The sequence below is a fragment of the Macrosteles quadrilineatus genome, unplaced genomic scaffold, assembly GCF_028750875.1.
Source record: "Macrosteles quadrilineatus isolate MER2022 unplaced genomic scaffold, UCM_ALF_1.0 Scaffold_1__1_contigs__length_201487025, whole genome shotgun sequence".
Lineage (NCBI taxonomy): Eukaryota > Metazoa > Arthropoda > Insecta > Hemiptera > Cicadellidae > Macrosteles > Macrosteles quadrilineatus.
In genome coordinates this window covers 20,766,913-20,789,525 of record NW_026542594.1, presented here as the reverse complement: position 1 = coordinate 20,789,525, position 22,613 = coordinate 20,766,913, and the positions used below count along the sequence as shown (strand labels likewise).

The following is a 22,613-nucleotide window of genomic DNA, read 5'->3' as shown; positions in this document are numbered from 1 at the left end:
GTCGCCATTTCAAAGGAAAGTATTAAAGTATTTCGTCAGTTAAGAGTTAACTGCAGTTAGAGCTTGGTTTAACGGCGGTTTAAGTGTTTGGTGAAATCGGGCCTAAGTCTATCTAAGTGGAGTTGAGAATTGTGTAAACGTTATTTTACTTGATTTCTAAGCTGGCGATATTGGGCCATAAGCACCTGGTCCCTAGTTCTTTTAGCTCTGGGATGGACTGAATCCCACCGAGCCATTAAACCAATGATCTCCTCAGTAATCCCAGGAACGGGGAGAGTTTTACTAACTCTTTGGTTGATAATTGGAGTGTGTCATAAAATTTTAATATGGCTTCATTAAGTGAACCGACCGTAACATCAACTCTTGGGTGTGTATTGAGTGCCAACAGATTAAATTTACATGTGACAAAGAATTTGCTTCATTAAAATTTCTAAAATTTCAGTAAGAGATTATTTTGGGCTAGGACTTGGAAGCTCTCATAGCAAGGGACAATAAATTAGGTCATAGCATCAAACAAATAAAACTTAACAGACTTACTAGATACTCAGAGAGCTTCTTCACCAATGGTTCATACTGGACCGTTCGTGCCCAAGAGTCAAAAACAAAACACAAATTGAAGTAAAACGCATTTCTTGCATACTTCTTGTTGTCAATGCGAACAGGAAATCCTAAGATTTTAAGACTCCAAACAGTTCTGCAACAATCATGATAAAAATCATATGTCTATTTCTATTTGGTAAGATTATGTAATTAGTCAAAAGCTTTAAAAACATTAATGTTAGCAATAAAAGTAACTTAATAAATTAATGAGTGTGTTACTCAACTGAAGCTGCAATATAAAATTTAATTTAAAAATGTTATTAAATAGGTAACTTTTAATTAATTTTGAAATATTATTGTTTTGTAATATTTAATTTCTACAAGCTACTATTTCCGATGTAGCACACACATAATTAATTCTGGTGTAAATCACTTGGTATAATACTTTTTAATAAGAAAAGAATGACCAACTGTGTAACGACAGTCTCCTGGCCGATTCATTCTTTTCGCACAAAAATATTCCTATTTACATCTTCCTTTGGTTAGCTATATAATGATGCTTGAACTAATCACGGCATACTTAAATTATATCCCGCAGGGGGCCCATGCTTGCGTGGGTACGTGGCCTGGCGACCACGCGGACCCTAGCTCTCCCAGAGGGGAGGTAACTGCCCGGTGTCAGACCCGGCACTTCAGGTAGGCCACAGTTATGGACGACTGGTAAGCGCCAGCCCCTTAGGGGGAGCCTCCAGTGACACTCCCTCCATTCAGGGTGGGGGGGGGGGTGTTTAGCTCTCAGTGACGCCGTTAATTCCGCCTCTCCTCACCTACCTGTAACTGTGGTTGTGACTTGAGTTCTTCGGGCTCGTCCTACCTGTTGTGTTCGACTGACATTTTGTGAGGCATATCCTCGACTTTGGAAGTAGCCTCGTCCTGGGAGGTGAAAAACCTAGCCCCCAAAGGGGAGGTAACTGCTCGGTGTTGGTATCGGCATTTTCAAGTAGGCCACAGACATGGACGACTGGGCATTGGGTCCCAGTGACATTCCTTTATCCAGGATGGAGGGGTGTTTAGCTCTAGGAGAGATGGAAGTGCATCATATTCTCTAACCTACCTGTGTCTGTGGTTCTTTGGGTTTCGGCCTGCTTGTTGTGTGCGACCAGCATTCAGTGTGGCAAATCCTCGACTTTGGAAGTAGCCTTTCCTGGAGGTGAAAACGGGCAAGTACCTGTAGCTCACGGGGACACTCAAGGGCAACGTAACTTTCCGCAGTGTGAGGGTAACGGTTTGTAGGCACTTATGCAAACCAATCCCTGTCTCTGAGCACGGACGGTATGGTTATCTTGAGTGTGGGGGGTTCTTCCCGGAACCTCAATTGAGTCAAGGGTGTCGCCACCTCTGGTGGATAGGTTCATCCGGGTGGGTCCCACTTCTATACCTGCCTCCTTTTGGGAAACCCTGATGGCCTGGCAGTGATGTTGGGTCTGACGGGCAAACGAAGTAGATCGGGTGCTGGGTCCGAGCCCGCCAGGGGTATCTGGGGATCTATCGCTCTGGTTATCTCTGGTTTCCCAGCAACTGGGTAAGGCCTCGATCGGGTAGTGGTGTAAATGGGAGGTTGGGGTTCCCCCGTCAGCGTGCTGACGGTCCCCTTCCTTCTGGCTATGATGGCGGGTTCTGCCTGTCAGGGAATAGATTGGTCCCTAGTGTTGCTTGCATTAAATGCGTCGGGGCGCTCCATTATGGTCCTCTAGGGCTTGTACCTGGTGGAACCCAGATGGAGTGACGCTTAAACAAGCAGCCGGAATCCCTGGTTAGGATTGAGGGGCAACCCTCTTTCCGAAGGGTCTGCTTCGGCAGCCGGCGAGCCTGATGACCTTAAGTCATCCGCCCATGATGTGCTAAAGGTTGATGCGTAAGCTTCGGCCTACATCATGGGGCCCGGGTATGTCTCACGATAGGTACCGGGTACGTAGTCAGGGGGCTTCGGCTCTCATGACAAAGAAATAATAATAATAATAATAATAAATAATAATACTTAAATTATACAGAAAACTTACATGGTCAGAGTACTTCGCTGTAGTTGAGCTTTGGGAATTATATAAACACTAACAGCCTCAAACGTGTCCTTAGGAATATAATCTTCAGGAACCTAAAAATATAAACTTTTTAGAGTTAAGTTAAGATGTAGGGCCTACTATTCTATTACTCTAAAGTAAATTTGTATATATTAATTAATATTAGTGATATTTCCAATCAAGACTGTGTTATCTTTAATAGGATTTGACAATGTAATAAAAAATATTAGGGCTTATAACTATTTGATAATGTGGATTGGATTGGGTCAAATTAGTTGTGTTTTTACTTTTTGTATACACTAATCAACTCAATTAAGCTATTCTAAGGATGAACACATTTATAATATGATACGATTTGTGATGATGTGGAGTAGTATGAGTGTAAATGAAGATACCTGGGCCCTATATATCTTCCTCTAACCACTACCAAATCACGCACATTTCCTGTCGTTGCTCAACTCTACTACAAGGAAACTAGCTACCTCGTCAAAGTGCACAATATTACCTTAGCTGCCTATCACAGCCAGCTTTTATGTTCTTTAATATATCTAATTATAATATAGTGAAAAGAGAAATAAATATATACAGGGTGAGTTTCTACTGACGCCCATAACTTCGCCAGTGGATTCTACTGATCAAAATGAACAAAAAAGTTCATATAAACCCTAGTCCGATTCCGAACCGTTTGGTCGTAATTGAGAATGTTGTGTTTTCTAAAAATATTGGACTTTCTGTCACTATTTACTTTATAAAAATAAAACCAATTACTCTAGCGATTTATATCAAAAATAATTCGAAAGGGCATTAAATTTGCTACAAAACCAAGGTTACATGATAAAATATTTCATTACATACATCGGTTCCTAGCCGAATTAAAGTAAAAAATATCGTATAATAGTTATTTTGTTTAAGTTTTAAGACCCCTTTTTCTTATTTTATTCTGGTGCCACTCAATGTCCAACTAGACAAAAAACTTCCTCATTTAATAAGCTTTAAATTGATATGCAATTAATTGTTGTTGGTAGAATTGACAGAAAAACTACCATCAAACTAAAGTAAAACCCGGTTTACCGATTTGGTTTTAGCAAGGTAACAAAACTACTAATATTAAACTCTAATATTAAAAACATGTCTTGGTTCAAATCGTACTGGTTCAAATCAGCTGATTCAATTGTTATGATTTGTTAGCAAGTCTAAATCAGCTATAGTAAATAACGTTATTTGGTTTCCTAGTCAGATTAAAACGCTTGTTTGTTATTTTTCACGTTATGGATCCCTTCACAAGTTCAGAATATGATGATATGCATTATGTTTATGGTTTTTGTTCCGGAAATGCGTCTGAGAGTGTTCGCCAGTACATTCGACGCTTTCCAGACAGGAGGATTCCTGATCGAAAAACATTTATTCGCGTCCACCGGTGTTTGCGTGAAAATGGAAAGTTTCCCACCAACGACCGCTTAGTTGGAAACTTTATACAAGATGTCGGATTGGAAGAGGCTGTCTTGGAACGGGTAAATGCAGATCCAATGATAAGTACGAGGACATTAGCCCGTGAGTTTGGGGTATCTCAAACATTTGTGTCATAACTATTACGAAAAGCGGGGTTGCACCCATTTCATTTCACACGCGTCCAGAAACTCGAGCCGAGAGATCCACCTCAGAGGCTCCAGTTTTGTCAGTGGATCCGGCAACATGACCGCAGGGATTTCCTGAAAACAATTTTATGGACTGATGAATGTTCGTTTACGAGAGATGGAGTCTTTAATTTCCACAATGAGCATCACTATGCTGACGATAATCCGTACCTCGTCGCGAATCTAGGAGTCAGTCACGATTCAAGGTAAATGTGTGGGCTGGACTGATAGGAAATCGAGTGATTGGACCATATCTTGACCTTCCTCCAAGACTAGTTAGTTATTTAGTGGAGATGACTAGTTACAGTTCCTAACTGAAATCCTACCAGAACTCATGGAGGACATTCCATTGAATTTGCGTGATCGCATTGTGTACCAAGCTGATGGCGCACCCCCGCACTTCAATCTCAATGTACATGACTATTTAAGCAACAACTTCCGCTTGTGGATAGGAAGAGGTGGAACCGTTGCCTGGCCTCCTCAGTCACCATACCTCAATCCATTGGATTATTACTTTTGGGGGTATCTTAAACAAGAGGTTTATCGGACGCCAGTGGAATCAGCCGTAGAAGTGAGAAACCGAATTGTCACAGCTACTGCACGACTACGCAATACGGTAAACTTGAATCCTTGAATGCGACTGTTAGAGAGTTGAGAAAACGTGTCCGCATCTGCATCAGACAAAATGGTGGTCATTTCGAAAACTTGCTTAAGTAGCAATAAACATTGTCTATTCTGAATGCTTGTAATTAATTTGTTAATGCAAAGTAACCATTGAGTAACTGTATGAAAATGTTGTGTTCATTTGCCTCGCATTATTAAAATAAGAATACCCTTACTTGTAAACCTAGTTTTTATTTAGTTTCATAGTAGTTTTTTTGTAATTTCTACCAACAACAATTTAAAACTGCATATCAATTTAAAGCTTATTAAATGAGGAAGTTTTTAATCTAGTTGGACAATGTGTGGCACCAGAATAAAGTAAGAAAAAGGGGTCTTAAAACTTAAACAAAATAACTATTATACAATATTTTTTACTTTAATTCGGCTAGGAACCGATGTATGTAATGAAATATTTTTTCATGTAACCTTGGTTTTGTAGCAAATTTAATGCCCGTTTGAATTATTTTTTATATAAATCGCTAGAGTAATTGGTTTTATTTTTATAAAGTAAATAGTGACAGAAAGTCCAATATTTTTAGAAAACGCAAAATTTTCAATTACGACTAAACGGTTCGGAATCGAACTAGGGTTTACAGCAACTTTTTTGTTCATTTTGATCAATGGAATCCACTGGCGAAGTTATGGGCGTCAGTAGAAACTCACCCTGTATATATCTGGACTTATTCTAATTCGTGAAAAAAGTAACTAGATTTAGCAAATGTGAGTTCTAAATTTGTGATATTGATTGCCAGACCACGACCGGCGTCACGTGACTTGCGCTATTGTAGCGATTCGCTACAACATCCCCCGGTGGGGTTGTTTTATTTTCTTTTTTTCTTTTTTTTTTTGGGTGGTTTTGGGTTTTTTTGTGTCAGTGCCGTCGCAATTGGGTGCTTTCGACGCCAGATCGTCAACTAATCTCGGGTTTGTGTGGGTGTGAATTGATTGTATTACAGGTTTGTTTTGTGATAAGGCTTGTGCGATCGAATTACGCTCCTTTCACACTATACGATTTCGCTCGTACGAGTGTTAATCGTACGGGCAGATGATCGTGGGTCTGTTGCTTTCACACTATACGATTTGTAATCGTACGATTAAAAAAATCTTAACCCCCACTCCACTAGAACAGAGTTCATTGACATTTCAGTGGAAAGTTTTAAGTAGTATGGATCGCGAGGAAATTATTGCTACTTTGATAATTTATAGGAGAAAAATAAATTTAATAATAGTCTTATTTAAATTTGAGACGTGAGGAAGTGGGGATGTTTAAAACATTATTTCAAGACCTGAGAAATGATGAAGAAACGTTTTTCAACTATTTTCGGATTTTAAGAGAATCGTTTAAAGCTTCAAGATCAATCACATTCATAATTTTAACTATATAGACAAAACTGTAATAAATAACAAAAACTAAATAATAAAATACGGTTTGCACAGGTAGTTCAACTCAATAATTAAACAATTAAACAACTGTAAACGCAAAATATCTGAAAACTATACGCAACAAACTGCACTTGGGGAGGGCTCCCGCACGACTACAATCGTGTAGTGTGAAAGGGGCCATATGGTCACATGGCCACTAGCAGTAGACACGATTTTTACTTGTGCGGGAGTCGGATACCAACCGTGTGCACCTACGGTCGCTACGCGGGTGAAAATCGTACACGGTTGGTAATCGTATAATGTGAAAGGGGCCATAAGCTCCAATGCGTTACAACAAATATGATTAATAACCGCACGAGCGAAATCGTATAGTGTGAAAGGAGCGTAACCTATGGCTTGGGCTGTGATTTTAATAATTTCGGCCGTTTGTTCCGCTAAGATGGGTGTGTTTTGTTCCGTGGGTTTTGGTGTGTCTGGTACACTTGGCACCTGTGCTGTCACCGCGTTTTTTAGGATGACCCTATTCTCCTCCAGTGTCTTGGCTGGGGTTAAGCCCCACTTCTTGCACTGTAGAATAGCGCTTTGCGCATCAAATTCTCGTATCCATGATACCCCTGTGGGTTTTGTTTCCCAATCGTAAATATTGGATATCTTGCCTTGATCTACTATTTTTTTTTATCCAAACAAAAATTCAATACTAAACAAATCTTTTTGTATCAACTATTTTACCAAACAGGTGGGAAGAGTTTTGGCTGGGCAAATTGTAATTTAATAAGAGAGGGAGAAATTATTAAAAAAAGGGTGTGAATTTTGCCTAATGATGTTTGACTAAGATCTGATTCCCTAAATTGTTCAAATGTATGTCATCCCTACATTTTAAAACATGTGTTAGAAAAATTGGCTTGCTGCGTGTAGTAGGATAATGGTGTGTCGGTATGCGGAATTTTATTGTTTGTAGTGGCGGGCCTGCATGTTTAAGGTTGCTGCGAGTGAATAAAATTTTGTGAACTGTAAAATTTAAAAACTGTATTGCATTTTATGTCTGACATCTAATATAAAATATTTTTTTTACGTAGTAAAAAGTTGTTTTAAGTTGTAAGTTGTTTTACGTAGTATATTAATATTTTTTTACGTTTTAAATGTTTTTCTGTTTTTATATTTATTTCATATATTTATTTGTATTTTTGCTTAAGATGAGCCTGTAATAACTGTGTGTAATGTATATTTAAATCGTGTATGTTTGCTTGGAAATAACAAATCTGGCTTTAAATCGTCGCTTTATCTTTGAACTTCTGCTATCTAACATTCCAGTTATCTTCTAAGTCTGTCTGGCCCATTAATGACATGGACTCTCAACTTTCCCTAGCCCACCTCAAATATCAAAACTCTGCTGGACAACTTAAATTCTAAACACAACTTAAATTAAGGTGATGAGTTACAGCTAAAATATGTCAGACTACGTTTTAAAATTACAAATTCATTCACTGCTGTACCCTTTTTGGCTGTAAAATTATGAAATAAAAATTTTGGGGAGGGTTATGACTTTTTGGGGTTGGGGAGGTGACATACAAATTAATTAAAATTCCCCCCAATTTTGAAATTATGATTTGTTGGTCGTGGCCTGTAAACTATACTGAAGTGCACTTTGACTCCTAATATTTGCTTTCGGTAATAGAAATATTCATCAAACACTCATTCGGCTTGTCGTCGAGGTATATTTAGTTTAATTATTGCCTTTCAGACTTGATGTTGAACTCGTGAGTGACTACATAAATACATTTAAATATATTCATCAACTTGGTTTTGTAAAATATTAATAAAAAATCATCAAGGTTCTCTTTATTCTACTTTGAAATTGAAACATTCTCATCAAAAACGATTTTAAATTTCCTTTGAAAATAAAATAAACTGAATGATACTGATTCACATTTCACAACGTGTCCAGTTATGCATGCTCATGCGTCCCAGGTCACCACGTGGTGCCGACCTGTAGCCTGTCCATTTCCTGTCTGATCAAAGCGCTTGGCTGGTCTGAGACACGTTTTAATCTATTCTATTTCTGTTAAAATTGCATTTTTGGCCGGATCTTAACGCTCTGCTACCAATATGTGATGATGTGGAGTAGTATGAGTCTAAATGAAGATAGCTGGGCCCTATAAATCTTCCTCTAACCACTACCAAATCACGCACATTTCCTGTCGTTGCTCAACTCTACTACAAGGAAACTAGCTACCTCGTCAAAGTGCACAATATTACCTTAGCTGCCTATCACAGCCAGCTTTTATGTTCTTTAATATATCTAATTATAATATAATAAATAAAGAAATATATATATATATATATATATATATATATATATATCTGGACTTATTCTAATTCGTGAAAATTAACTATATTTAGCAAATGTGAGTTCTAAATTTGTGATATTGATTGCCAGACCACGACCATTCAAGAACCTAATAAATTACATAATTAAATTAAGTTTGCCCTGGCCTACACCCTTCCCCAACCCCTATATCTATTAGCTAGACATTCTTATGCTACTACTTATCCGGACTAGTTGATCGGTCACACTACTGTACTACTGTGACGGCTTGTCGCGCGTGCTTGCCGGACCGACTGCGCGTGCACCGGCGTCACGTGACTTGCGCTATTGTAGCGATTCGCTACAGATTCTTGAAAGTAGAGAAGTCATAGATTGATAAGATAAAAGAAAAATAGTTTTAACTTTATATTATTCACTAGCTGTTGCCCGTCGGCTTCACCCGACATACTTTTAAGTTTTATTACGAACCGGCTAAAGTTGTGACTTCACTACGGGCTAGCATAACCTTTCGCATTAATTTTCCGTATGGTAACAGTTATTAAGAATTAAATACATTCTTACATAGCCTATTCACTTAAGCTAATTAAACATATGAGACTACTGAAGTCAAACTAAGGGAGAACTTCTTTATTAAAAAAATTAACTGCCTTTCTACCAAGAGCTTCGAAGTACTCTCTCTGGAACAAAATCAAAATTTTTTTTACCAAAATACTATTCCCGATCTATCTCCTTTCACTTTTAGTTAGCCTCTGGTAAACCAAATTTGCTGATAGTACATTTTAGTTTTTTTTTTTTTTTTTTTACTTTATTGAACATTGTTAGATATGCTATATTAAAGTAGGATTAAGAAACAGAAAAAAACCTTCATTTTGTGACATAATATTCTCTGATATATATAAAAACATTTTGTCTTGATGTTTGTCATGGCCTTGTGTGTGCGCGCCTATTTTGTTGAGTTTGATTTAATTAAAAAAGGTTGCTTCATTTGAAAAGATTCATTTTACAATATATTGTTGATTAAATGAAATGTATTACTAAAACTAAAAGTTCAAAAAGGCTGAATATATAATAAATTGTGTTAATCACTCCAATATAAGTTATACAATTGATTGATAAAAAAATGTGTAATGTTGTTGATGACTCATTTAACACTAATAAATTATTAATCTATCTATCTTACTATTATAAATAAGAGGTGGTGTCTGTGAGTCTGTGTGTTTGTATGAGATAAACTCAAAAATTACTTAACCGATTGGACTCAAATTGGACAAAAATGAAGCTACCGATGATACATATAGAACTATTCCCCTTTGATATTAAACTAGGACTCGGCCCCACAGGCTTTCAAAATTCTGAGGTGAGAGATTTAAAGTAAATATTGATTGGTCTCCATGGTAACAAAGTACAATCTCACAATGTTTAAATGTAAACAAGCAGACTGTCAAATGAATTAATTTTGACTAGTGTACCTGTTGCTCAAATTCGAGCAATTGCTAAGTATTGCAGGCGTTATTTTAAAACGAATAACAGTCATAATTTCTGATGACTTAAAAATATTTGACTCAAAGATTATTGAAATACTCAAGATGTACATAACAGATCGATATAATCAACATTTATTGTGTATAGTGTTTTCTACAAATAGCCTTACTCATAGCCCCATTAGGTTTCCAGACACTTTATGTGTCCAAATGCCTAACAGCACGACTCCCTTTCCCATACCGCCCTGAGCGATAGAGATCCTTGAGATGCGCTCTAACCTTTCCTCTCCCCTTCATATGCAAGTTTTCATTCCTATTCTTTCTTAGTTTTTGTTTCTTTCTTTTTTTTATTAGCGAATTTCCCTATAGGGAAGTAGCTATTACCGTAGGTGGCACGGTAAGACCTAGACCCGGGACCGATTTACTTTTTCATTTTGATGTCCCCAGAGGCCAAAAACACTATTCGTTCAAATTTTTATATATGTATATATATAGACTTGTATATATATATATATATATATATATATATATACGTCCGTGAACGCGATAACTTGAGTAATTTTTGTCCGATTTTGATGAAATTTGGTTTAAAGGTGTAAAGCGGGATAAACTTGAATGAGTTCGCGAACCAGCACGATCGGACCATGGGAACGGGGCTTTACAGGGGGTTTTATGGGGTAAAAATTGGTTTTTCTCACTTTTGACCCTCAAAACACAAAATTTCCCGATTTCTCTTTAGACCTTTTTAAAGAGCTTAAAAAAACAAATAATTTAGTATATAAAAGTATTTTTGTTCGATTATTAGTAACGGAGAACATTAAAAAAATTGTAAATTTAAAATTCCCATGTTATTCTTATGGAGAATATTGTCAAATGTTGTAGTTTGCTTGTTTATGAATATATTTTGATCAAACTTGGCAAATTTATTTATTTTGTACTAAGCTATCAATATTTTACTCAAAAACACACTTTATTAGTTTCCTTGTAGCAGCAAACCTAGGTACTCGCTAAACCTAATGTTATTAAAATATATTTAACTGAAAATCAATTCAGACAAATGGAAATTCGCTTAGTCGGCAGGTTTGCTGCAGCGGAAGTATTTATTTTAACACCTGTATGTATTTCTGGTTTTCCTACTTCCCGAGCTACTTTTCTAAACGTCTCAATCGTTTCCTTGTCACTCATCATGTTTTATTTTCTCATCACTAGATAAGATCTTATCGAAGACTTTTTCCTGTTCTCTCCTATTTGTTTCCTAAAGTGAACAATTTATAAATACGTGAATTGTGGTTTTTACTTCTCCACATCTACATACCTCCTCTTCCACCATGTGAAATCTTCACAAATTCGCCTTGAAATTGTCCATGTCCTGTTACAAACGCCTGTTTCATAATGGCCCATCTCCCAATCTTGTTCCAGTCTTTTTTTGATGTTAGGTATGTATCCGAACGTTTACCTTTAAAACGTTAACATTGAACATTTTAAAACACTCTGCTCCCAACGCATTTGCCACTCATCTAATATCTCCTCTGTTCTGTTTCCAATGTATGTAGCTATATACCTATCATTCTGTAATACCCAGATTTTGCAATATATTTAATAAGTATTTTATGTCCATAAAAATACCAACTAGGTCTACTTTATTATTTCCTTTATCAACTGCGTCAATTATAGTATCTGAAAATCCATTAAAGCAATAGTTATAGACTTGCCTTTTTGAAAACAATGTTGCCCGTCATCAAAAAAATCGTTATTTTCCAAATGATCCACAACACGGTTGTACATTACTCATTCCATATATTTTAGATGGACTATAAAAGTCAACAAGGACACAAGTCGATAATTTTTCAACACAGGTAACTCTTCAAATAACCCGAAAACGTCAAAATCTCCCCAGTCAATTACATCATTACCCGAATTTTAATAGCAAATTATTGCGCTTTAGATTCCACTATGTAGCTCTTTTGAACTGTAAAATATTAAGCGAAAAAATAAGCATTGATTATAAAATCCAACTGTTCTAAACCAACCAAACCTAACCAAATTTGCTGTATAATTCTATAAATCGCTTTTATAAGTGAAAATGCATGAGGGGAGGGCAGGCCATGCTTTATATGGATTAATGACTGCATGTCCTTTGAAGGTAGGTTAGATTAGGTAAGTTAGAGTGTAGATTATAATCAACCGGGTTGTTAATTGTGTTACATCGATATTGTTTTTAAAAGCTAGGAGTAGTTGGTTAAACGAGGATACGATTTTGAAAATGCTTGACTTTGGTGAGAGAGGGATGTGTTTGATTCCCGGCACTGGCACATCCACAAAAGTTTTATAGGTTGGGACCGCCTTCCCTTAAAAGTTGTCAGTGAACTTCCTTAAAAATGCCACTGGCATAGATAGACACAGGAAAATTAAGTTAGGTAGGCTATATATATATAACTTTATATATCTTACTTGTTTAGTTGAGTAACGCTTGGATGGACGTTTCAGCAAGAGGAGTGTGCGAGCACTTTTTAAAAACATTGCTAGCATTTTTGAAATCGTATCCTCGTTGTTTAACCGACTATGACTCCAATAGCTAAAAATAACATTGATGTAACACAAAATTAACAACCCTCAAAATTAAATTAACAAAATTAGACTATAACCTCTAGGCCCACCCTACACTTAAACTGGTACTTTCCTGTTATCTGGTACCTGCGAAAAAATTCTTTCCTGTTATCTGGTACCTGCGAAAAAATTCTTTCCTGTTATCTGGTACCTGGTTGTACTTTGGTTAGGTTAGGTTAGGTTAGTTTATCAATAACATGAGTATTGTAAGTAAACGAACCTAACCTAACCTAACCAAACCTAACCTAAACGGTAGTAAGGTATGTGCTCCAGACTCTGGATCGACAAAGTTGTACTTGTGGTTAAAGAATTTTTTCGCAGGTACCAGATAACAGGAAAGTACCCTTAAACTTCCTAATCTAACCTAACTTCAAAACATTTAATGCACTCCCACCAATCCGCATAAGTTTGGAACCCGATCCAGAGCTGTCTTCAGAAGGAGGTATCAGCCCACGAACTATACCCTTCAACACGGAATCTCCAGACTGCTGAGATTTAGCGAAGACGTCTGCCCACACTTGGATTTCTTTGGGCCATCACCAGCATCGTTCAGACGTGATGTCCACAGGCTGCTCTACTGACACCTCTCCGCTCTCTATCAGTGTTGGTTATTTGGTGGTGCATCTAAAGGGCCACATGCTGGGTGCCGTGAAGTGCTGATTCGTGTCAAGTGATGGGATTTGTGCTCTTGGAGTTCCTTGGTGGTGCCTTTAGAGGGCCACACGCTCAACAGTGTTAAGTGATGAAATGTCTTGTTGTCAGCATTCTATCATAGTTTTTCTCCCTCCAGATCCATCCTTTTGTTATATAGTTTTGTTTTTATGTTACGTTAGCTTTTTCACAGTTTATTATGTTGTTATCTATTGCCATAGTCTATTATTGTTATGTATAGTAAATTTATTAATGTTAATTATTTACAATGTTGTCATTTTGATGATTACTGATTGTTATTGATGTTAATTATTCACACTTATTGTTATTGTAGTTAATTATTTACACTGTTTCTTGTTATTGTTATTGATGTTTATTATTCACACTGTTTCTTGTTATTGTTATTGATGTTAATTATTTACACTGTTTCTTGTTATTGTTACTTTTTTTCACAATGTTGTAACTGTTGCTGCTGTGTTCAACCAACTGTTTCCTAATTTCTTTTATTTATCATATGACTTTGTTTACATTAATTTGTTTTTGTTTGGTTTCACTGAAAAAAAGCTAACTCACAATAATTTGCTACAGAATAAAAATTTGCTTTAAAACATAAATCAACTTTCTTTTCATAGTACATAGCAGATGGCGACGAGGAACTTTATTTTTGAACCCTTCAATGATAATGAAGAAACATGGAACAGCTACCTAGAAAGACTAGAAATAGCTTTTGTATTCAACAATATTTCTGAGGAAAACAAGAAAATAACACTGCTACATGTTATTGGAAAGAATTAATTAAACAACTCACCAAACACTTTTCACCACCACCAAACGAAGTAGCAGAAGCTTTCAAATTCCACAATAGACGTCAACAGGAAGGTGAAGACATACAGCACTTTGCAACAGAATTGAAAGGATTGTCAAGATACTGCAACTTTGGCAATTTTCTTAACACAGCATTACGAAATCAGTTCATACAAGGATTGAGAAATGAAGCGATTCAAGCCAAATTGATAAGCGAATCGGTCTCAACTATGGACAAAGCTCTGGAGCTGGCAACTACACTCGAGAAAGCCTACCAGGATGCAGCAACACTACACCGTGGTGATAACATATCAATTGGAGTTGACAAAGTAACAACATCCATCCTAATAAAGTTTGCTACAGATGTGGAAAATCACATACAACACCTTGTCCACATATCAACACTTTTTGTAATTATTGCAAAACAATTGGTCATATTGCTAAAGTATGTTTGTCAAATCCAAATGCAGTGATAAAATTACCAACTAAAAAGTTTGGAACTATTTCTACAGCTAAAAATGTTAAAGCTGTACACAAAGAGTTAAATCTAACATCCAACACAGTATGTGTCCATGATCCCACACATAATGTTGTTGATATTTTGTATAATTCCAAAGGTTCAAATGATAAGATCTTGCTAAAAGTTAATCTTAATGACCGACCAACTACAATGACTATAACACACACACACACACACACTAACACTGACACTGGGTCTGGAGCGTCAATCATGTCGCACTATAACTTTAAAAGAATGTTTCCAAGGCACAGACCGTTGCAACCAAGCAATGTTATTTTCAGAGATTACAATAAACACTGTTTTTCTCCAATAGGTAAAACTATGGTAAAAGTTAACTATCATGGACAGACCAAAGTTTTACCTCTATACATTGTGGAAGGAGACCGTGATACTCTATTTGGTAGGGATTGGTTGAAACAAATAAAAATTGACTGGCAAGAAATCAACCAACTGAGTTCCAAAAATAACTTGGGCTTGGAAAATCTTTTAAAACAATATGAAAATTACCTATTTGTTAAAAACATAGGCAAACTTCAGGGATTGGAAGCACAACTTTATTTAAAACCTGATGCTAAACCAGTTTTTAAGAAAGCTTGATCAGTTCCTTTTGCACTCATTCCTAGAGTGAATGACGAACTTGATAGACTCGAAAGAGAAGGTATTATTTCTAAAGTAGATTACAGCAGCTGGGCAACACCAGTAGTTCCAATAGTAAAGGCCAATGGTAACATACGACTGTGCGGTGATTTCAAAGTCACACTCAACCCATCTCTTCTTGTCCCTGAGTACCCAGTTCCAGCAATTGAACAAATCTTATCTAAAATTGGTAACAGTATCACCTACAGTAAAATTGACGTATCGGAGGCTTTTCTTCATATGCCCATAAAGCCGGGTTTACACGCTACGATAAAACGTAACGATTTGTCTGCAACGACAAAACGTTCATGCAAGACGGAACGTGTAAACTGGAAGTCGTTACGTTTTGTCTGAGTTGGAGTGAGGTTGGAAGGTTGGTGGAAATTTCCACCAATTTCTGTAGATCGTAGCGATTTTCTGTTGATCGTAGCGACAAGTCGTTGCGTGTAAACGGTGACTCAGTCATCGTTGCAACCTGTAGACCCTCCGATGTCGCGTTGGTCCAGTTAACTGTGTGTAATTAATTGTACTGTGTAGTACTGTTGTTTTAACCGCTGTGGTATAATTTGACTGTGTAGTGTTTTTTTTACCGTTTTGTGTCATATTTTGCACTATGTCAGACATACGTCAAGCTTCTCGTTACTTTTTAATAGAGTTCATTGATCTATACAAGATCAATTTGTTTGAGTTGAGTTTACCTTGTTTATGGCAAATCAAACAAAACGACTATTCTGACAGGAACAAGAAAGACCTGGCATATGTAGAATTAATCATTAAATATAAAGAACTTGACCCGTCTGTAGACATGGCAATTGTCGTAAAAAAATTAATTCGTTTAGAACAGTGTACAAAAATGAACTGGGGAACATTAACAGATCCCTCAAATCTGGAGCAGGTGCGGATGAAGTATATACAAACCTAAATTATTACTGTAGTTCCTCGAGTTCCTCCAGTCAGAGAATTCGTTCCTCAACTCCTTTAGAACTCCACATGAGATAACAGGTTTTTTTCAGTAGCCAATGCCAACACCACTTACTTCTAGGTTTTCTTTTCCTCTTGAAACTTGTTGCAAAAGAAATAACATAAACAGAACAAAACAACTCATCCATCGTCAAATATACAGGGAACCTAACTCCACAACAAGATACATCTGGTAGAGGTTTGAGAGCCAAAGTTAGAGAAAAAGACGGAACGTGTAAATGGTCCGCTCAACTTACGACAAAACGTAACGATTAGTCGTTGCAGACAAGTCGTTATGTTTTATCGGAGCGTGTAAACCCGGCTTAAGAGAGTCGGATCGTTATTTGTTAACAATAAATACACACAGAGGTTTGTACCAATATAATAGATTACCATTCGGAATACCTGCAGCTCCTGCTATTTGGCAAAAAGCAATGGAGAAAGTTGTTGAAGGGATAGAAGGGGTACAAGTCTTTTATGATGATATAGTTGTTTCAGGCACCACTAACGAACAACATCTTAGCCGTTTAAAACAGGTATTTGAGAGGTTCAAGCAGTACAATCTTAGAATTAATAGACAAAAATCAAGCTTTATGGTAAATGAGATTGAGTATTTGGGGTATAAAATTAGCAACAAAGGAATATACAAAACTCAAAAACTAACTGAAGCTATTGACCATTTGCCTCGCCCTTCAAACATACATGAAGTCAGACACGTCCTTGGTCTGATTAATTACTACAGAAGGTTCATTCCAAACATAAGTGAGAAATTATATCCTCTTATAAATCTCACCAAGTCATCTACGAAATTCTTTTGGTCTGAGGACTGTGAAAGAACATTCCAAAACATTAAAGAGGAAATGAAATCAGACATATTTCTTACTCATTTTGATCCTAACTTACCACTCATCTTAGCTACAGATGCAAGCCAGCATGGCATCTCAGCCGTTCTTTCACATGTTTATCCGGATGAGTCTGAAAGACCTATTGCAATGGCATCACGAACATTAAACTCCTCGGAAATGAAGTACAGTGTCATAATGAAAGAAGCATTAGCCATCTACTTTGCTGTAAAACTTTTTTATTACTTCCTGTATGGCCATCACTTTACTCTTTTCACCGACCACAAACCATTGACATATATATTTGGTGACAAAAAAGGTATACCAATTCTAGCAGCTACTAGATTACAAAATTATGCTGTTTTCCTCCAAGCCTTTAATTTCAACATCAAATACAAATCTACTGATGAAAATGCCAACGCAGATGCCTTATCCCGTTTACCTTCAAATATTTGCCTAGATGTTAACCAAATAGACAACGTTGATGTTTTTGAAATACAACAACTCCAAACCATTCCCGTTTCAAGCAAACTAATAGCAGAAGAAACTCAAAAAGATCAGGAACTGTCAGACATCTATGAAGCTCTTAATGAAGGAAAGCTCATAAACCATTCAAGTGAGTTCAGAGACACTGAATCAAAATGGAGCTATCAAATGGGGTGCTTATTTAAAGGACATAGATTTGTAATACCAAAATCATTAAGAAACAAAATTCTTCAAGAACTTCATGAAGCACATATAGGTATGGTTCGGATGAAAGCTTTAGCTCGCTCCTATGTCTGGTGGAAAAATATTGACCATGATATTGAAACATTGGTTCGAAATTGCAAAAATTGTCAAGAGCATCGTAATGATCCAACCAAAGTAGCTGTACATCCATGGTCTGCTCCTGAAAAACCTATGGAGAGAATTCACGTTGACTTCGCGGACCATTTATGAACAGCTACTTTTTAATTATTGTGGATGCGTACAGTAAATGGCCAGAAGTTATTCCAATGAATTCTACAACTACAAACAAAACCATAGACTGCCTGCGAACATTCTTCAGCAATTTTGGCATTCCACATATCTTGGTTTCAGACAACGGTCCACAATATACTTCTCAAGAATTTAAAAACTTCTTAGAACTGAATGGCATATCCCATAAACGTTCTGCTCCATATCATCCAGCTACCAATGGGCAGGTCGAAAGATATGTTCAGACCTTAAAACAATCCCTTAGGTCTATGAAAGATGAACCTGGTACCCTTAACCAAAAGGTTGCCAGATTTCTCATGGCATATAGGAGAACACCTCATGCAACTACAGGGTTAACACCTGCTCATCTTTTCATCGGCAGACCATTGAGGTCAAGGCTTGATTTGACACTTCTTAACTCTTCAAATACTTGCACAAATGACCAGACTATCCAACAATCTTATGGGAGGAACTTTAAAGAAGGAGACTCTTGTTTCTTTTAGAATCTACGGAACGCCACAAAAGTGGAGATTTGGAAGGATTCTACAAAAACTGGGCACGTGCCACTATAATATTGAATCTGTAAATTCCACCTACAGGAGACACATTGATCAAATAAGATCGGTTGGTTCAAATTTAAGCGGTGAGAAGGACGACAGGGACTACTTTATCAATATCAAACTTCCTCTAGGGTCTACAATTCGAAGAACTTCAGGGAGCAAATGATCATGTGTTTAACAACCATACTGAAGATGAAGCTCGCTTTAAAAAACCTCTAGCTCCTCTACCAAACGGTGAAGCCTCAAACCCTGTCTTAAGAAGAAGCTCAAGGAAAAAACAACCGGTTACAAGAATGAATATGTGATTCTAAAACTTAGGAGAGAGGTGCTGTGTTCAACCAACTGTTTCCTAATTTCTTTTATTTATCATATGACTTTGTTTACATTAATTTGTTTTTGTTTTGTTTCACTGAAAAAAAACTAACTCACAATAATTTGCTACAGAATAAAAATTTGCATTAAAACATAAATTAACTTTCTTTTCATAGTACATAGCAGTTGCAATTTTACTCAAACTGTTCACCACCACCACCAAACTTCTAACTCATTTATTGATGTTTTCTATTGTAGGCCTATTATCTTGTTGCATGTAAATCTTGTCAATGTATTATTTTGTAAAATGGCGATTGCCGTCGGAATGAATAAATAAATAAATAAATAAATAAACCTCGACCTGCCTTCACCTCATGCCTAAGTAAGACCAATGTTCAAGTAAGAGCTTGCATATATTAGTGATCTGCTTGTTATTCCGGTTAGTTTGCATAGGCCTAACTTACCCACATGTGGAAAAAATGTTTTTTGGTCATTTTGGTAGTAGCCTATTTTGATGGTTGTTTACCGTGGAAAAAGAACCTCATTTTTGGAATCAGCGTTGAATTTAAAGTAGATAAAAACAGAAATCAACCTTTTAATGCTATGCGATGATAACTTATATCCTTGTGAGTCTCTTACTCTGCAATGATATATTGTGCCGGCGCGACTTTGGATCATGTGAATTTGAATGGGCATATCAGTTGACTCAGTTGTTGTTTCGGAACAGCGATGGTTTCTTTCAATTCCTCTTACGATCGAGGGCCAATAACTTAGGCCTATATCATTCCTTACCGTAGCACTTTTCAATTTTTTTTCTCAAACAAAAAAAATTCTATGACCGAAAGTTGGGTGCAAACCCTAAAATGCATAAATCTCAGAAGGTTGTAGCCTAAATTATAAGTTATCAATGTTTTACATAATTTTTACGATTTTGAGCAATTAAAATTTAATGTAGGCCTAAACTTACTGAAATATGGTTTTTTGATTGTGTATCCGGTTGAAAAGACTGTGTGCGTCTCCTCACGTTTTCAATCAAGAGCGACCTCTGCCAGGTTAAAGTGATCTGACTCAGTGTGGATTGGCTTAGCTTAGTATCCAACGGATAAGCTGTTTCCAACGTAGGCTATTGCAACTTCCCACAAGCTTATAACTGAGGTGTATTAAAACTAGAATGTACCGTATATTTCTTGTATAGGCCTAAAGCCTAATAATTTAATAACATACCTGACATGTAATTTTTGGGCCAGCCGTGTGATGAAACTCCGTCAGAAATATGCAGTTAATTGGGCCTTCTCTTCCACATCCTTCAAAATAAGAAGTATTGCGATTCTTCTCCATTCTATTACTTTGCCTTAACTTAGGCCTAGTCCTAATACCAGTTAAGTTACCCAAAGGCTTATAAAAAAAAAATATTTTCTATAGAGCAGACTTTGTTAATAACAATTAAGTTACTTGATTGAAGACGGGAAATTAAATACTAAATCATGATTAATGCATTTAACTTAGACCTAAGCTTCTTATTTATTTTATTTGTTAGGTTGTTTGTATATTGTTTTGATACTTAAGTTAATCGTTGGAATCATCAATACTTTTCACACGAATTAATAAACCAGAATAACCCTATTGCTCAATTTGTTAACAAAGACGATAAACATTGATTTTTGATATTTGATAACCCAGCCAGAATGGTTTAACCTTACATTAAACGTAACCGTAACCAAAACCAAACCCTAACCCTTGGAAAAAATGCGAGCGTTTCAGGGCAGGAATTGGACTAGCTTACTGCGCATGCGCAAACCGTAAAATTGAGCTGATCTCAAATGAACGACTCTCACACAATTGAAGCAAAAGAGTTGTTTACTGTTCTGTTTTCTGTCGTTCGTTCTGTGGTTCTTTCATGTCATCTCATCTGTCTGCTCCTGCCGTGCCCCAGCGATTGTAGTTTTCAAAGTCTTTAAGCTGTGTTTTTTTTTAATAATTTGAGGTTTTATCGAAGTATCGTTTTGAAGTCGGATTTAAGTGTATAAAAGAGTGTTTATTGTTATGCGTTCTACCGTGCCATCCCCGTGCACCCTTGTAAGTTAAAGTTAGTTTTTATACTGTAGGCCTAGTCTTTAAAAGTGTTTGTTGTGTTTTGTTCCAAGTGTTGTCCAAATACAACAAGGATACAGTTTCTTAACTGGGCTACACTAATATCGATTGAAACTATCGATTCGATTAGTAAACTGTGATTTTTTCACCATCAACAAGTTGGGTTAGTTAGCCTAGGTTAGGTTATGATAGATTAATTTTATAATAGACATTATATTTTAAAATATCGATTATTAATCAATATTTCAATTCGATAGTTCCAATCGATATTAGCGTAGCCCAGTTAAGAAACTGTTGTACCCCTGTAGGGTCACATGGTTAGGACTACCGACATTTCCCATAAACATTGCAAAAGGACGAATCTTACAATTATATAAGAACTGTCTAGGCTGTGTGGTAAAAGGCACTTACAAAATAAGCTACCAAGCGGTGTAACTTTCATATTAGAAACCCTTGGGTGAGTTGTATAAAGGCCTAATCTTTAGGTTGACACATTTAAACCTTTAGCCTGTAAACCTGTTTGATTGGGGTCTGCAAGATGGCGGTGGATAATGATTCCGAATGTAAGGTGTGTGGAAAAGTGACTTTGGAGGATGAAGATGCAGTATGTTGTGACGGTTTCTGTAGTGGATGGTTCCATATAAACTGTGTGAACATCAGCAAAGAAAATTATAACGCTATAAACAAATTTCATGAAGCTATCAAGTGGTTGTGTAAGGACTGTACCGGCCGCATTGAAAAAGCCCGGGACTACGAGTTCTCTGTTGAAGACTATTTCAACATGCATGATATGGTAGGAAAATTATTTTCCATCGTCAAAGGACTCTCAAATGACAATGTAGCCATAAATTTAAAACTCGATAAAGTTTTTGAGTCAACTTTGAGGTTAGATCAAAGCATGCAAAAATTGTCTGTCAATCAACCGGAAGCTGCGGACGACACAACAACAAAAAATCATCAGCCTACAGCTGACAACCTTGGAAAGGCGGAAACATCTGACAACCTACATAACAGCTCGAGCTCGGATCTCGATCTGTCATCTGGTCCAAAACAATCTATGACCCAACTGTCACCTCTTGTGGTTAAAAAGGATTGTGACATCGTGATTGTGGATTCACTTATTGAACAACAAAAAACACCCTGGAATGAAGTTGTGAAAAAATCGAAAAAACATAAGGCTAGTAAGCCGGCGCAATCTGTTGTAGGCCTTTATGAAAAGAAGAAACCTGGACAAGAACCCAACCTAACCTCATCTGACAATGAGAACCTAGCCTCTCTCAGCCAAGTGCAAAAACAACCTGCAGGTAGGCCTACTCTATCTGAACCTAAGCATAACGTCTATGATAAAAATAGGAAAGAAACTAGGGCAAAAGGTGGGTCTAGAGCCAGGGATATTCAAGTTGTTGTTGGTACAGGAGGTGATGAGCTTTGTGGTGTTAAAAGAGCATGGTTTCACCTTAGTAAAGTAAATAAAGACACATCCTCCTCTAATGTTGAAGACTTTCTTAAGAAAAAGTTTCCTCAAAGGGATTTTGTTGTAGAGAAGCTGGACTCAAAAGGCATAAACA

General features: G+C 36.8%; 1 protein-coding gene across 1 annotated transcript in view; it reads right to left on the bottom strand.

The window, feature by feature from the left end:
* The window catches only part of LOC129004872 (GATOR complex protein NPRL2), a 74,551-nt gene extending 53,857 nt beyond the window's left edge, over nt 1–20,694 (bottom strand). Inside the window, exons 1-3 of the mRNA XM_054433561.1 lie at nt 20,179–20,694; nt 2,601–2,692; nt 538–694 (exon numbers count right to left, since the gene is read on the bottom strand). Coding sequence (XP_054289536.1) covers nt 538–694; nt 2,601–2,692; nt 20,179–20,292 — 363 coding nt within the window. The 5' untranslated portion in view covers nt 20,293–20,694. The remainder of the gene's footprint in view (nt 1–537; nt 695–2,600; nt 2,693–20,178) is intronic.
* Between the last annotated feature and the right edge of the window lie 1,919 nt (nt 20,695–22,613).